The sequence below is a fragment of the Acinonyx jubatus genome, chromosome A2 (assembly GCF_027475565.1).
Source record: "Acinonyx jubatus isolate Ajub_Pintada_27869175 chromosome A2, VMU_Ajub_asm_v1.0, whole genome shotgun sequence".
Lineage (NCBI taxonomy): Eukaryota > Metazoa > Chordata > Mammalia > Carnivora > Felidae > Acinonyx > Acinonyx jubatus.
Window position 1 is genome coordinate 106,022,608 of NC_069383.1, and position 15,850 is coordinate 106,038,457.

At 58.4% G+C, this 15,850-nt stretch overlaps 1 protein-coding gene across 10 annotated transcripts in view; it reads left to right on the forward strand.

Moving 5' to 3' along the window:
- Positions 1-208: 208 nt before the first annotated feature.
- CAMK2B (calcium/calmodulin dependent protein kinase II beta) overlaps positions 209-15,850 on the forward strand; it is an 80,440-nt gene continuing 64,798 nt past the window's right edge. For 3 of the 10 annotated variants that reach the window (XM_053218780.1, XM_053218781.1, XM_053218786.1), the window contains exon 1: positions 210-409. In XM_053218780.1, the coding sequence (XP_053074755.1) occupies positions 345-409 (65 nt within the window). In that variant the 5' untranslated portion in view covers positions 210-344. Of the gene's footprint in view, positions 410-15,850 lie in introns of all 10 variants that reach the window. The other 7 variants (XM_053218779.1, XM_053218784.1, XM_053218788.1 and 4 more) reach the window with 5 other exon arrangements.

The window sequence follows — 15,850 nt, forward strand, 5'->3', positions numbered from 1 at the left end:
GCGGGTGCAGGGGAGCGGTGCGGGTGCGTGTTCAGGGCGCGGGAGCCGTGCGGGTGCAGGACGCGTGCAGGGCGCGTGCAGGGGCGGCGGGCGCGGCGGCGGCGGTGACAGCCGCGCCCGCGCTCCCCGCGCGTAGGTGTGCGGCGCGCTCCTGGCGGGGACAGAGCGCGCAGATCTCGCGTGCGCTCGCCGCCCGGCGCAGCCCAGCCCGGCCCCCGCCCGGCGCCGCGAGCCGAGGTGTCGCCCGCGCCCGCGCCCGAGTCGCCGCCGTGCCCGCGAGCGGGAGCCGGAGTCGCCGCCGCCCGAGCGCAGCACAGCGCACGCCGAGCCCGTCTGTCGCCGCCATGGCCACTACGGTGACCTGTACCCGCTTCACCGACGAGTACCAGCTATACGAGGATATTGGCAAGTAAGAGCCGCGGCGCGCGCGGGCCGGGCAGGGACCCCCGGACCCTCCTCGCCGCCGGCTCTGGGCGCACTGCGGCCCCGCGCGTCCCCGGCTCCTCCCGGCTAGGGGCCCGAGGCGCTCGGCCCCGCGCGGCCCCGACCCCCCGGGCCCCGGGCCAGGCTGCCGGACCTCGGCGCGCGCAGCTCCGCCCGGCCCTGTTCGGCGCGGCCGCCCGGCCGGAGGCCGGCGCTCGGGGCGCGGGGCTCGGCGCCGCGGGGGCGGCAGCAGGTGTCCCCGGAGCGCCGGGCAGACGTGACGCATTTGGCGGCAGGAGGTCAGAGAGGAGCGGCGCGCGGGGGCGGCCGCGGGGCCTGGAGCGCGGGGGAGGGGGCGGCCCTGGCCTGAGGGTCGCTCCCGACGCGGGCCGCGCTGTCCCCACCCCCCACCCGGCGGCCGGGCGCGGGGGCGGCGAGACCGGCTCGGCGTCTGCTCCTCCGCGTGGCTCCATCCGCGCGGGGGGGGGGGGGTGCCCGCTGCGCTCCGGGCCGCGTGGGAACGGCCTCTGCCGTGGGGCCCCCGTGGAGTCGCGGCTCTGGAGGATTTTCCCCCAGATTCTTCTGGAAGGAGGAGGCAGGGGAGCCGAGGGGCTGAGGTTGGGGAGCTTGGCGGATCCCTGGGGTGGAGATGAGGGGGTGCGGTGGGGAGCCTGACGGGCCCCCTGATTTCAGGGTCATCGAAGTAGGCGGAGGGTGTATTTTGGAGAGTTATTGACACGCGTGCGGGGGTGGGGGTGGGTAAAATGGGGAGGGGCTGCGAAGGCTCGGTTCAGGTGGGGCCTCACCCCTGGGGAACAGGTGGCCCCTGGACTCTAGGTGGGGTGTCCCTGGACTCTAGGTGGGGTGTCCCTGGACTCTAGGTGGGGTGCCCCTGGACTCTAGCTGGGGTGCCCCAGGGGCTGCTCTCCGCCCGGGGTGAATCAGGGTGGCTGCAGCCGGCCTCCCTGCGCCGGCTCCGGAACTCCTGAATCCCTAGGCTCCAGCCCCGCGCGCGGCCAGAGCCCCATCTTCCTCCGTCGTTCTCCCGCCCTCCCGCGTGGTGGGGGCGCTGGCGAGGTTTCCTCTTACACATCCAAAGGCAGATCCTTCTCTGAAAAGGGTTCCTGATGGTGCTTGTGTTGGTGAGGGGTGTCGATGGTTGATGATTGTGGGTGCTGATCTGGGAAGAGAGTGGGGCTGTGCTGATTATCCGGTGCTCCCTGCATGTGGGGGAGGTTGCGGGTCAGGCCTGAGGGCTGGTCAGCTGGGTGGAGGAAACCCCAGGCCAGGAAACCCCTGGCCTGGCCCTGGGGGGCAAGGCCATGCCCTGAAGGCCCAGAAACTCCTTTCTGTCCTGTGGGTGCTGTTTGGGTGCCCGGCCCCTGGGGCTGGTGGACCTGGAGAGCAGAGCAGAGGCAGAGGGCCGGGGAGGGTCCAGCACACCCACCGTGTGCAGTCCTGAGGCCCTGAACATGGGCCTGGAAGAAGCTGGGCCGAGGCAACAGGCTAGGGGGTCTTCAGAGGGCTTGTTTTCCCAGGAAGAGGGGGGCAGTGGGAGGAAGCTGTCCTTTCTGGGGGACTTTCTCGTTGTTTCTGTGCTGGCCCTAGAGCACATGGACCCTGAACCAAGTGCCCCTGGGCCCCTCTCCTCAAACCGAAGCTGGCTCTGCCTACCCCTGCACTTTTCTGTGGCTTCTGAGGGTCTGGCATTGTGGAGGTTGGCCCCCCTCAACTCCAGGCTTGCAGTTCCGGCAGCCACGGATTATCCTGGGCACTGCCGCCCACGTCCACACGGGGAATGGAGGTCTCTGGGCTGCCCTGGGCAGGGGCCAAGAGGGGACCTCACAGTGGAGGCCAGCCCCCCCACCCCACCTGAAGCAGCTTCCAGAAAGGAGCCACGTGGCTGCCGTGGTGTGTAGCCAGGAGGCTGGAGAGTGAGTGGGTGAAGCACCCCAGTTGTGGGACGGGGGGCAGGTGCCTGGGAGGAGAAGGGAATGTACCCCAGGACCTTGGGCCGACCCTCTGGGGCTGGGAGGGTTTCAGTCTGGCCCAGCATTCCTTCGTGGAGCGCCTTAGGCACTGGGCCTGGTGAGGGCCTGTCACAGCCCTGCTGGGGCATCCTGGGTAAGGGAGGCCAAGCAGGTGCAGGGGTGGCTGCAGGGGGCAGGGGGGCTGGGGTCCAGGCGGCCATGTTGGCCGGTTGTTGACAGCGCCTACCCAGGGCACAGTTGGTGCTGCTTCCCGGCCTCAGGTGGATGCATCCAAGTTTATTTAAAGCCGCAGCCCCTGGCACCGGACGACGCTGAGCTCTCTGCCCGGGAAGGACCGGGCCACAGGCCCACAGCTGCCCGGTGACGTGGCCACCGCCGCTCCCCTCCCTGCTCCAGCCCCTTCCCTGTCTGCCCTTCTCCCCGGCTGTGCTCAGGATCCTTCCCTGGGGGCCTGGGGATCTGAGGACCAAGACAAGCTGTTTTCTGGGGCTCTGACCTGCCTTGCTGGGCAGGGTGGCCACACTGGGCCAGGGCTCCTGAGTCCTGGGTTAAGAGCCCCCTTGAGCCGGGGGCCCCAGGCAGGCACACAGCAGGGTCTCCAAGCCCTTGGCAGCAATGCAGTGTTAGTTTTATTATGTTGTGTAGATTTTAAAAATTGAGAAAAATTCCAGGAGTAATAAAGCGAGCGCCTGTGCGTCTTCCACCGAGAATCGAAAATGTTACAAGTGCGTGTTCTGTAACCGCAAGTGAGTTCTGCAGATCTCACGGAAAGGCACGGCAATTCTAGGTAACCACCAGGTCGCTGGTGTGACGGGAGATCTTCGAAAATCTACACATGGTAACCGTGTGAGGTGACGGCTGTGTTAGCCTAACGCAGGGATCATGCCCTGATACACACTTGGGCACCAGATCCGTATACTCACTCGAGGTTGTGTGTTGATTACGTCTCAATAAAGGTAGAAAACAAACGAAGTGGGATTTGTTCTCCAACCACAGTCACGTATCTGGATTTTATCCTTCCCAACTTTCTCACTCCTTTACACTCAGGTATAAGGCCCACGACTAACACATAGTATCGTCTGGTGTGTTTTAACTAAACTGCAACAGTTCTGACACGTGTTTTCACTCCTCTTGGGCCTGCTGGCACCTGTCGTGCTGATGCGTTGACCGGCCATGGCTGCTGGCAGGAGGCATGTCATAACCTCTACCCTCTGCATGGAGGCCTGTGTGGCTCCCGGTGGCCTCTCTCTCCAGTCCCGCGGCAAGTTTGCTGGTGGGAGGGCTTCTGTAGGATCTGTCCCGGCCACACTCTCCACATCCCCCTGTGCGTCTAGCCCCTCCTGGCATGCTGTCGCTTGTCACTGGCAGATCTTAGCTGTTTGACGGGTGGTTGGGTAGGAAGAGGTATTTTGTGTTCGGGGTCCCAAATCTGCCACTTTGCGGGGGGGTCACCTTTCTTTAAAATACGAGCGATCTCTCCAGAAAAAGTAGAAGTAGCTGCCGTGAGGTTTTGCTTTCAGGGTCTGGACGCTCCAGACCCTGGAGGGGTAGGGTGGCCACTACCTGGTGGGGTAGGGTGGCCCCTTTGTAGCCACCTCCCAAGTGCATGTCCCCGATTCGAGTTGAGTGGGAAGCTGCCCTCCCGCCCCATTTTACAGACACAGAAACATGGCTCAGGGAGGATGGGCGGCTGGTCCCAGCGGTGAGGAAGGCCCGGTCTCCAGGCCAGGGCTCCCCACTCCTCCCAGCACCCCCTGAACTTTGCTAGGCCCAGAGCCAACCTTGGTGTGTCCTTGACCCCATGCAGTGGAGAGCAGCCCCTGTCCTGGGGTGTGCACTCCCCCGCCCCCCACCAGCGGGCCTTCCTCTGCACACTCTCAACCAGCAAGTGACCCGCTAGCAGGTTCGTGGATAGACAGGACGTTCAGAGCAAACGGATGGCTGAGTCTCCTGAGCTCTGAAGCCGGGTGGGCTCCCTGAAGGAGGAACGACATGTCTGCTCTCTCACGCCCTCCGGTGAGCGTTTCCAGCCTCAGTGCCTTTGCTCATGAGCCTCCTCCCCTGCTGCCCAGCCCAGCCCCCCACACATGGGCAGCACCCCCCCCCCCCAGGCTACAGTTGGGCCCCAGGCCCCTTCAGTGCCAGGCCTGGCCACTGTACGTTTGAGGGAGGGGTGAGTGAACTGGGCCCGGAGCTGGAGTCTCACCCTTAGTGGAGGGTGTTTAGGAAAGAAGTCACACACGCTGAGGTTGCTGGAAGACGCACATGAAGGTGACGCTCGTTTGGTTACTATTGAACGGTATTTTTATACCATAACCTACTTTGCTGGGAGCTAAGAATACACCACGCGCTCGCTACCTGCACTTTCTCTCCTGGTGACAGGCCCAGTGGCGAAGTGGTGCTTGTGACATCAGCCAGCTCCGTGCGAGGGGTGGGTGCGGCGACCTTTCCCCCATCACAGCCGAGGCGGGCGGAGGCCGCAAGGGCCCGGGTGGGGATCCAGGCGGTGGGCCACCTTCTGCTTCCCGTGGAAGCTCGTGACCCTGCTCGGTTCTTCCCGCCGGCTGACTCAGGGCCGCTTGTGGTCTACTCTGACCCTCGGCTTTTCAGGATGCTGCCCATCCTCAGCAGGCTGTTCTTCCAGCACAAGCAGTGCCCCCTGGCTCCTTTATGAAAAGCCACTGTTTCCTTTGGTCCCATAGCACCCGATACTCTGCCCCCGTTTGGGACCAGCAGGGCTTGAAATTTTATTTTCTTAATCAAACAAACTGCAAAGGGCAGTATCGTCTTATGAAGAGAATAAATACATGAGTGTGTGCAGGAGAAGTGACTCTTTTACCCCCGCTTTCCTCCATGCCCCCAGGAGCCTGGGCTGTGCACGTGTCTACATGTGTGTACACATACACGTGTCGCACGTATATCTGATTTTAAAACACAGATGGCATCACCGTAGATGTGATTCTGCATTCTGTTTGCCCCTCACACCTTATGCTGACCCGAGTCACTGTTTCCCTCCAGCTCGGGGCTGGCAGTGCCCTGAACATGGAGGGTGCGGTTTCCTGATGGGCATGACGGAGGGATGAGAGGGCCCTGTGTTTGAAATCGGGGCTCCCAAGCTTAGCGGGGTGAGGGGGAGGGCACGGTCATTGTGCATGAATCAGAACGAGGGTCACCTACTCTTCAAAAAGAACCCAAGAACAGATTCCTCTCCTCTTGTTACTTGAAGAATCGCCCAAGCGCCTACGGGAGAGACACATATGTCTTCTTCTGCCTAAAAAGGCCCTGTTCCCTGAGAGTCCTTGTTGTCCCCCCGGGATTTAACAGGTGCCAAACAGGACAGTCCAGGCGGAGGTGACATGAGCAGGCTGTCTGCTCCTTGGACACGTCCCGTGCCCCCCTCTGCTCTCCGAGGCCACCTCCCGGGCTCAAGGCAAGAGATGTGGCCTTTCTGGAGATTTCAAATACATGTTCACAAAATTGAATTCCCTCTTTCTCTCCCACAAAAATGGAATCTGATTTTTAAAGCATCTTTCACAGCTGCGTGTCACTTTGTTAGTGTCGAAACATAAAAATACATTATGTATCAACTTGGTTTTCCGAAAATTATCATATTGGCATATTACATAGAAATGTATATTTTATTCCTATAAAAATCTGAATCTACTTAAAATAAAAACATGTCAGAGTGGCATTACTCGCTGCCAAACCCCGGGGCCTTTCGCCTCCTAGTTTGGAGGGTTGCTGGCCTGGTCAGTGGCTGCGGCTCCTGGACGTGATTCTTTCTGCGTGGACATGAGGGTCCTGACGTAACTAAGGCTCGGGTTCTTTGTGAAGGCAGATACAGGCTTTTGTTGAATTCTGGAACAGATTGGCAATAGCTGGGCGAAGACGGAAGAGAATTTTGTGGAGGAAATGTAACCACGTGGTCATACGGGGGCGTGGACGGCGGAAGGAGGCGCCAGCGTTACTGTCCTGCCGGAAGGGCCCATGTCTTCTGATGTAACGCCCTCCCCGGGGTCCAGCCCGTCCAGGCTGGTGCCCATTTCCAGAGAGAAGCTGAGAGGCACCCCTGCCTCTGTGTCACCCGGGACCATATTCCAGGACTGAGAGCCATGCCGGCACACAGTAGGCGCCCAGAGGAACAGCCTCGAAGGCTGCGGCTCCTTCCCAGGCGAGTGGAGGCAGGAGGGGCCGCTGGCCTCAGCAACGCGCAGACACCTGGCTCGAGTGGCCGCCTGTCTCGTTACCTGGCGAGGTGCGGCCGCAGGGCAGGCGTCTCTGAGGTGCTTGCCACAGAGCTGACGCCACAGCTTTGCTGTGTTCTTTCCATGTCTTGATAAAGTTCTTCGTGTGGCTCTTGTTCTTGTGTGTTGAGGTGCAGCCTGGTCCTCAGCGTCGCTGGTTTGAGCCAGGCCATCTGGCCAGCGCTTTCTGGGGAAAGAGCGCTGGTCTAGTTAAGGGTGCACCTGCTGAAGAGAGACCAGAGCGGTGGTTCCCGGCTCGGCTGCATGTTGGGGGCCACACCCCAGCCCAACTGACGCAGACACGAGGGGGACAAGGTCCCAGCGCCGTCGGGTGGGCAGCACAGACACAGACCTGAGGCCAGGCCCAGGCCCCTCCTCCCTCCCTTGGCTCTATGACTGTGGGTGTGGAGTTGGCCTTCTGTTCTCTGTACACTCAGCCATGTTACTCCTGGTCCTGTCTGTCTAGAGCAGCACTCTCTAGAAGAAACAAACTATTGGAGCCACAGGTATAAGTCATGTGTGTAATTAAAAATGTCCCTGAGTACTTAAACAGGTGCAAGGAAGTTTAACGATAGATGCGTTTAATTCAGTGTGTCCAAAGCATTACTTCAACATATAAGCAATTCAGGCGTTATTGTGAAGTATCTTACATTTTTAGAAATATTATGCATTTGCAATCTGTCGTGGACTTTACATTACAGCACGCCTCAGTTTGGGCCAGCCATGTCTTGGGTTCTTACGGGTTCTCGTAGGCAAAGACCACCATGAGAGCAGTGCTGGTCTAGAGCTTCAAGCTCATTCACTTATTTATCTTGTAGTTCTCCTGGTTTCTGTTGCCCTTCCTCTGACTCATTCATTCAGGAAGTGTGCCCGCACACGTGCCTGTTCACCAGGTGCTCGCTTGGCGCTGGGGCGGCAATAGTGAGCAGAGGGTGCTTGCTGCTGTGGAGCTGTTGGTGGGGGAGGCACGTTACAGACACATGACATGACAGGGTGGAAGGTGACCAGTACATGTGCCCTGGGGGTAATTACAGAGACTCAGGAGCGCCAGTCAGGAGAGGAGACTCATTGCTAAAATCAGGAATGAGGGGTGCCTGGGTGGCTCAGTTGGTTAAGCATCCCACTTCAGCTCAGGTCACGATCTCACGGTTCGTGGCTTTGAGCCCTGAGTTGGGCTCTGTGCCAACAGCTCAGAGCCTGCTTCAGATTCTCTCTCTCCCCCTCTCTCTCTCTGTCCCTCCCCACTCACTCTCTATCTCCCTCCCTCTCTCTCTCTCTCTCTCTCTCAAAAATAAACATTTAAAATTTTTTTTTAAAATAAATGTTTTAAAGTATAATAAATAAATAAAATCAGGAATGAAAAAGGGGACAATACAATGGACCCTACAGAAATAAAAAGATGCTAGGAAGTCCATGAACAACTGGGTGCCAGGTTGTATAACCTAGATGGAATGGACAGATTCTTAGAGAGACACAGCAACTGAAATTGACTCAACTGAAAATGACAGAGACTCATTAATAGGTGAGAAATTCTGAAATGTCCCACGAAGACATTCTGTTAGACATTTAAATAAGAACTAATAGCAGTCCTTTACAAATTCATTTAAAAAACAGAAGAGGAGGGAATTCTTTCCAACTCATTCTATGAAGCCTGTAATACTCTGATACCAAAATCAGACAAAGACCCCACAAGAAAGAGAACCATGGACCAGTGTGGATGTAGATCCAACATCCTTGACCAAAGACTGGCAAAATGAATCCAGCAGCATAGACAAAGGTTATGCCTTATGAATGAGGAAAGTTTATTCCTGGATGATGGAAGGTTGGTTCAACATACAAAATTCGGTCACAATACACCATATTAATAGAATAAACAAAGAAATTATATGACCATCTCAGTAGATGCAGAGAAGTATCCAACAAAATCTAATATTCTTTCCTGTTAAAAACAGTCCACAAACTAGGAATAGACGGGAATGTCCTCAACTTGATAAAGGGCATCTATGAAAATTCCACAGCTGTCATATTTAATGGCAAAAGACTGAGTGCTTTGTCCCAAGGTCAAGCTCAGGTCAGGAGCAAGACAAGGATGTCTGCTCTCTCCACCTCTATTAAACATGCTACGGGAGGTTCTAGCCAGGAGAGTTAGGCAAGAAAAAGAAATAAAATGCACCCATATTGGAAAGGAATAGGTAAGCGTATCTTTGTTTGCAGATGACGTGATCTTGTGCGTACAGAATTGCCCAAGGAAGTCCTGGGAGAGTCTCTTTGCGTTCAGCAAAGTTGCAAGATCAAGATACAAAATCCATATTTTATTACACTAGCAGTGTTTGGTCTCAAAATAAAATTAGGAGTTGGGAAAATTCCTTTCAAGATATTATATAAAAGGACAAAATACCTAGTGATAAATCGATAAAAGGAGTGCAGGAACTTGGACGCTGAAAATCACAACCACTGTTTGAAGAAATTTGAGAAGACCCACTAAATGGAAAGACATCTCATGTTCGTGAACTACAAGACTGAATATCGATAAGGTGGTGGGATGCTGCAAGTTGACTGACAGATTCCCTGTGACACCTGTCCCGGTTCCCTCTGCCTTTACTTATGTATTTATTTATTAAAGTTTATTTATTTATTTTGAGAGAGAGAGGAGGACAGAGAGAGCATGCAGGGGAGGGGCAGAGAGAGGGAGAGAGAGAATCCTAAGCAGGCTCCAAACTCAGCACAGAGCTTGACACGTGGGTCTCAATCCCATGAACTGTGAGATCATGACCTGAGCTGAGATCAAGAGTCTGATGCTTAACTGACGGAACCACCCAGGTTAAGGCACCCTCCAGCTGCCTTAAAAAAAAATCGACAAGCTAATCCTCCTAAAATTCATAGAAAAATGCAAGGAGAGACCCAGAAAGAGCCAGAACAATCTTGAACAGGAAGAGTGATATGGGAGGACTTACACTTGCTGATTTTAGAACTAGAGGCACCTGGCTGGCTCAGTTGGTGCAGTGAGTGGCCCTTGGTCTCGAGGATATGAGTTTGAGCCTCACGTTGGGGGTAGAGATTACCTAAAAAACTCCTAATTATACAGCCATGGCGACCAAGATGGTGTGGGTACTGGCATAAGGACAAACACATAGATCCGTGGAATAGGACTGAGATTCTGGGATAAACTTACGCATCTGTGGTCATTAGATTTTGACAAGGGCAACAAGACGTTTCAGTGGGGAAACTGTCCAGCAAACGGACAGTTGGGTATCCACGTGCAAAAAAATGTGAAGGTGGAGCCCTACCTAAAACTGTGACACCATCATCTCAAAATGGATCATAGACCTAATCGTAGGAGCCAAACCCATAAAATTCTTGGAAGAAAACACAGGAGTAAATCTTCGTGACCTGGAGTTTGGCAATGGTTTCTTAGATATGATGCTTAAAGCACAAGCAATGGAAGAAAAATAGGTAATTGTTGTTAATCAGCATGAGAACGTTTTGTGCTTCAGAGGACCCTGTCAGGAAAGGGACAGGACGGAATGGGAGAAGGTGTTTGTGAATCACTCATCAGATGATGAGTTCGTATGTAGCATAGTCCAGGAACACACTACCAAGCAGTAAGAAGGCAGACAGACAAACCAGTCAAAAAGTGGGGAAGGACCTGAGTAGACATTTCTCCAAAGAAATGCACGCAAAGATAGTCATTTGGGAAACACAGTGGTACCACCTTGCTCCCCTGGGATGGCTAGGCCCACAGAGGCAAGTAAGAACATGCACCAGCCAGGATGCGGGGTCAGGACCCTCATTCACGGCCGGTGGGAATGCAAAATAGTGCAGTTACTATCGAAAACGGGTCCTCAAAATGTCCCATTCCCGGAAATGTGCCCAAGAGCCAGGGAAGTGCAGGTCCGCACGGAACCTTGCTCACAGCAGCAGTGTCCCTAAGAGCCAAAACGTGGGAGCAGCCCAGATGTCCCTCAGAATGTGTAAGGAACACGTGTCCTATCCACATGCTGGGATGTCATTCAGAAGTAAAAACAGAAGAGTTCTCATAACCGCTGACACACGGTCCTACCTGGGCGAATGCTGAGAACGCACGCCCCTTTACCTGAAGCTTCCAGAGCTGGCAGCTCTGTGGGCACAGAGGGCAGAGCCCGGGCCTGGGGGGGGGGGGCGGCGGGGGGGCAGCCGCTGATGCTGTTGTAACCTATAGACTGTGGTGATGGACAGACGCCTCTGTGAATATAGTAACAGCCATTGAATTACACACTTTAAGTGGGTGAATTGTTTGGTACATGAATTATATCTCAATAAAGATGTTTAAAAATAAATAAAACCAATGTAGAAAAAGAAAAGAAGTCTAGCATCTGGCTCTCAACACTCGAATCGCTGAGAAGTAAGATTAGCAGTGAGAGTGGCTCTGGCTGGCGGCTCCCTAGCACTGTCGCCGTGATGCCAGAGGCAGGGCCGTGGCCTGCCCGCTCGCTCCCCCGCCAGGGCACCTGTGGAGGCAGCAGAGGGTGGAGGCCCGGGTGGAGGCTGGGAGGGGCAGAGGCCAGAATGCGAGACCCGCCTCTTCCTCTGTCTCTGAGACGGAGCCCAGCTGGCGCTGGTCCATGGTGGGTTCAGCAGACAGTGGCAGCATGATGGGGGACAAGGCCCACGCGCCTGGTTCTGGAAGCCTCCCCTGGTAGCAGGGAGGCTGACAGGCGTGGGCGGCAGAGGGGAACAGGCTGTCAGCAGGGTTGGTGGTGACGGGAGGGCTGGAGCCAGACGGACGGGGAGCCGAGCCCCCAGGTCCTATTATTCCTGAACATCTGCCACCTGGGTCAGTCCTCAGTGGGTTCTCTCCTTTCTCTCTGCCTTTTCCCCTCCTGCTCCTCCCCCCCCCCCGCCCCCGCTCCTCTCCCTCTGCGCCCCGCCTTCCTCCCTTCTCCCCCCCCCCCCCCCCCGCCCCCGCCATCCCCGCAGGCACCTCTGGGATGGGTGTGACCCCTGCCTGCCTGGGCACGGAGGGTCCAGGAACCCCCAGCCCTCCAGGAGCAGGGCCTCGGCTGGGGTGCCCTGACAGAGTGCAGGTGTCATGAGGGGTGCCCTGTCCATGCTCACCTCTTTCCCACCCAGCGGGGCCTCTCCTGCACCTCCCTTAGAGGCCAGGCTCTTGCCAGTGTGGCTGATCGGCTTGGGGCCCGGGGCCCAGATTCTTCCTGTGTCCCTTCTCCTCCCTCTCCCGCCCTGCCCTGGAAGGGCCCCCCGCCTCTGCACCCCACCCCTGGTCCTCAGCACCCCTCAGAAGGGAGCAGGGAGTGTGGAGGGCTGGCCACGGGGCTCCTGCCTCTGTGCTGAGCGGCAGGACGTCTGCATCTTCTGTGCTGTTCCATCTCAGGGTACAGGGGGCCTTCAGCCTCAGTCCCCATGGGGGTGAGGTCTGCATGAGGCCCCCTGCCCAGCTCCAGGCTCTGCCGCCAGGGGTCCTGGGCCCAGAGCAGGGACAGGGCCGAGCCCAGGCTTTGCACAGTGAAGGGGGTACAGGGCTCCACAGGGGTGGGAGGAGGACATTTCTGGGTGGGGAGGGCGGGGTGTGGAAGGGTCATGTCAGACCCCTGGTTGTGGCAGCAGACTGAGGGGAGCCAGCCACGTGGCCACTCGTCCCAGGCCGGGCCCTCCCCGGGGTCCCCCACGTGCCCTCCGGAGGCCTCTGGTGACCCCAGCATTTCCGCGGGAGCTGTGGGGGGACAGCTCAGCACCAGGGAGGGGGCCTCCGGGACGCCCCGCTGCAGCATGACTGGCCCCTCATCTGCCCACACCAAGGAGGGGCCAGTGGGGCGTGCTCTCCCAGGGAGGGGTCCGCCACCCTGGACCCTCGTGGAGCTCTGTCTCCAGATGTTTGTGTGCAGAGGCCCAGGTTACTGCACAGACCCTTCTTCAAAACCTGGTGTTGATGAGAGCATTACGAGCACCAGGTTCTCTCTGTTCTTAATGATTTCCCAGAGATTCGGCCGCGTTCCCGCCAGGTGCGTGGGGACGTGCATGTGACACAGGGCCCCCACCTCACCACCTTCGCACTCCAGTGGCAGTGAGCACATCCACGCTGTGTGCGGCCACCACCACCGTCCATCCCTGGACCTTTTCCATCCACAAGGAGGCTCTGTCCCCATTAGACACCAACCCCGTGTCCTCTCTGTCTCTGTGGACTGGACCCCTCTCCGGACCCCACGGAAGTGGACCCCTCCAGCACGCGTGTCCTTCTGTGTCTGGCTCCTTCCACTCGGCATCAAATTCTCCAGTGTCAGAGCATCCTTTCCTGTCAAGGCTGACTATGCTCACACATTCGTGCACACACACACACTCTCTCTCCACATTACCTTCACCCCTTGTTTGTGCACACGGCTTCCTCCCCTGTCAAGGCTGACGGTGCTCTGCTGTCCGGATGTACATGTGATGTGTGTGTGTAGGGGTATGATGTGTATATGGTGCATGTACATGTGATGTACGTGTGATGGATGCTGTGCATATGGTGTACATGTGATGTGTGTGTGAAAAGCGTGTAGGAAGCGTGTGGGAAGCGTGTGTGGTGTGTGACGTATGCTGATGTGTGTGTGATGCATGGCAGACCGTGCATGCCCCAAGGCAGCTGAGACCCCACCTCCCTGACCTCCTGCCCCTCCTCCGACGGCTGTTCTACGAGCTGCCCCGGCAGTAACTGCAGACCAGGCTTGCCGGTCTGACTCTGTTCTGTCCCTGTCCCCAACTGCCTGCGCTAGGTCGCTGGGTGGCTGTGGCTTTGAAGAGCTGCCTTTGAAGGTTGCTCTGTGGAGCCCGGCCAGAAGAAGGTCCCAGGTGCCGTCTTGTGGGGAGATACCACGGTGGCTGTGTGTGAATCTAGCCGTCCTGTTTTGTCCAAGTGGGTTTTTGCATCTGTCCTCGGTCACACTTGACGGGGCATTGACACAGACGTCTGTCCGGGGAGGAGTGGGGGCAGGTGTGGGTGCACCGAGCTGAGCTCAGGCGTGCTCTGGGGCAGCCCCTGGGTGTGCAGGAGGGAGGTGGGGGCACAACCAGGGTGGGCCAGGGCTGGGAGTGCCCTCTGAGAGGTGGGCAGGCTGACCCAGGCCCCAGGCCTGCAGCCAGGCAGGCACGAGCAGCTCCTTGTCTGAACCTCCTGCTCCAGAGAGGACTGAGCGGCTCCTGGGTGAGACCCTCCTTCCTCGGCCGGGCCTGGTGGCTGCTTCTGTGGGACAGCGCCTGGCACAGAGGTGACGCTGGAGAACTGTGTCTGCGGTGAGGCAGGCAGTGCCGGGAACCCCCTGGGCTGAGGAAGCGACCTGCCCGGGCAGGGTGGCCACCTGCACCTGCTCCCTCGGGGCCTGTGGAGGGCAGAGATGGTGGACGCACCCTGGCCGGGGGGCCTGGTAGACACACCCCACTGCAGTTTTCCTTTTGTACCCGGCTTCTGAGAGGGAGGGCCATTTGGGGCTCCCACGCACCCCGCCTCAAACTACCCCCTGAGAACCCATTTGGAGAGGCCATGGACAGCTCCCACAGTCCCCCAGGTGAGCCCCGCCAAGACCCAGGCCAGGTCGCGCCTCCACAGCCACTCTGTTCTGAGAGCTTCATGAGTGACTTGGTATTTACTTCCTTCCCGTGATATGTTCCTGCTTTAAAACATGGAAGTGTTTCCAGTTGTCGGTGAAATGGCTTGTGCCGTCTGCCCGAGCCTCGGGGAAAGTGGGGGCCCAGGGGTGCCACTGGCTTTGTCCGGGGCACGTGTGTGGCGGGAGCAAGGGTGGGGTGCGTGTCCCTGTTGGGCCAGGGCCCTCTCTCCGAGTCGGCGTCTCCTAGCGGGAAACAGGAAGAGTGTAGGTTCCAGGAACGTCCGTGGTCCTCAGTGTCAGTGACTCAGGACGAGCGGCCCTCAGACTGTGGCCATGAGGGGTTTGCCCGGCACCTGCTGCACTCAACTGGGGAGCGGGGGTCCGGCAGCCAGTGTGTGCAGGCCGTTCTCAGGCCCAGTGGTCACTGGTGCTCCCCAAGGACGGCTGGGCTCACCCTCGGCACACAGGCAGGACCCCCTTGTCCGCAGTCTCCCGCCCTCCCTGGTCCTCACAGAGCAGATGTGGGGAGGGGTGCGGGTGTCCCCAGGCCTGGCTGGGCTTTCCTGTCCTGTCCCAGTGTCGCTGCCGGGTGGCTCCAGCCAACGACTGGCTTCCGGGGTGGCTGAAGTCCCGCAGTCTGGGTCCAGGGAGCGGGGAGGGGAGACACAGGCACGTCCTTGAAGCGTCCGAGTTCACTTTAGGGGACAGAACAAAACTTGTCTCCCAAGTGTGTGACCCTGCTCCCCAGGTGGGGACACAGAGCCCTGTGTGGCGAGGGGGTGCTGCCCTCAAACGGAAGCAGCTCCCGCAGAAAACAGCTCCAGTCCGACAGATGGTGAGCGAGGGCGGAGGCAGGCAGCACAGGGAAGGGGCCGGCGGCCCCTGCAGCCCGTGGAGGCACGGACACCGTCACACGAGAGCTGGTGTTACCTCACTCGAGTCCCACTCGGGCTTCGGGTACACCAACGGTTCTCCCGGCTGGGCTCCCGCCAGTCCCCAGGTTCCGCGCAGGTGGACAGAGGCCACAGCCCCTGCTCTCGGCCGTCCACGACGGGGTCAGGTGGTGGCACTTGGGGTGTGCGGAGGGGGCCCCACCGCTCCTGTGGTCCCACTGCAGGCTGCCTGGCAAGCACTCACTGGGGCCAGGTGGGGCAGGTGACAGTGTGGTCCATCCCTGTGGTGTTCATACGCCTGCTGTGTGGCCGGCATGTAGAGACACCAGTGCGACCTCAGCCATCTCGTAAAGTTCCAGAGATTCAGCTGGGGTGAGCCAGACCCCGAGAGACCCCGGGCGGCTCAGGGCCCCTCCTGTGTGCTGGTCACGGGGCTGCCCTACTAGGCTCTGGTCCCAGGACTCAGCTTCTCTGGCTCCATCCCCCAGCACATCCAAGCCCACCTCCTCCCCCATCCTTCTTGAGCCTGCAAAGGGCACCTGAGGGGTGGGTGTGCAGGACGGGTGGGGGTCTGCGCTGGCCCCTGCCTCTCGGTGCCGTGACTCGTCCCATGGGAAGAGTGCGTTTAGTTTGTGAGGAACCATCAAACTGTCCCCCAGGTGCCAGCACCAGGCCGTGTGCCTGCCAGCAGCGTGCGAGGTTCCTGCTGGTTGGCATCC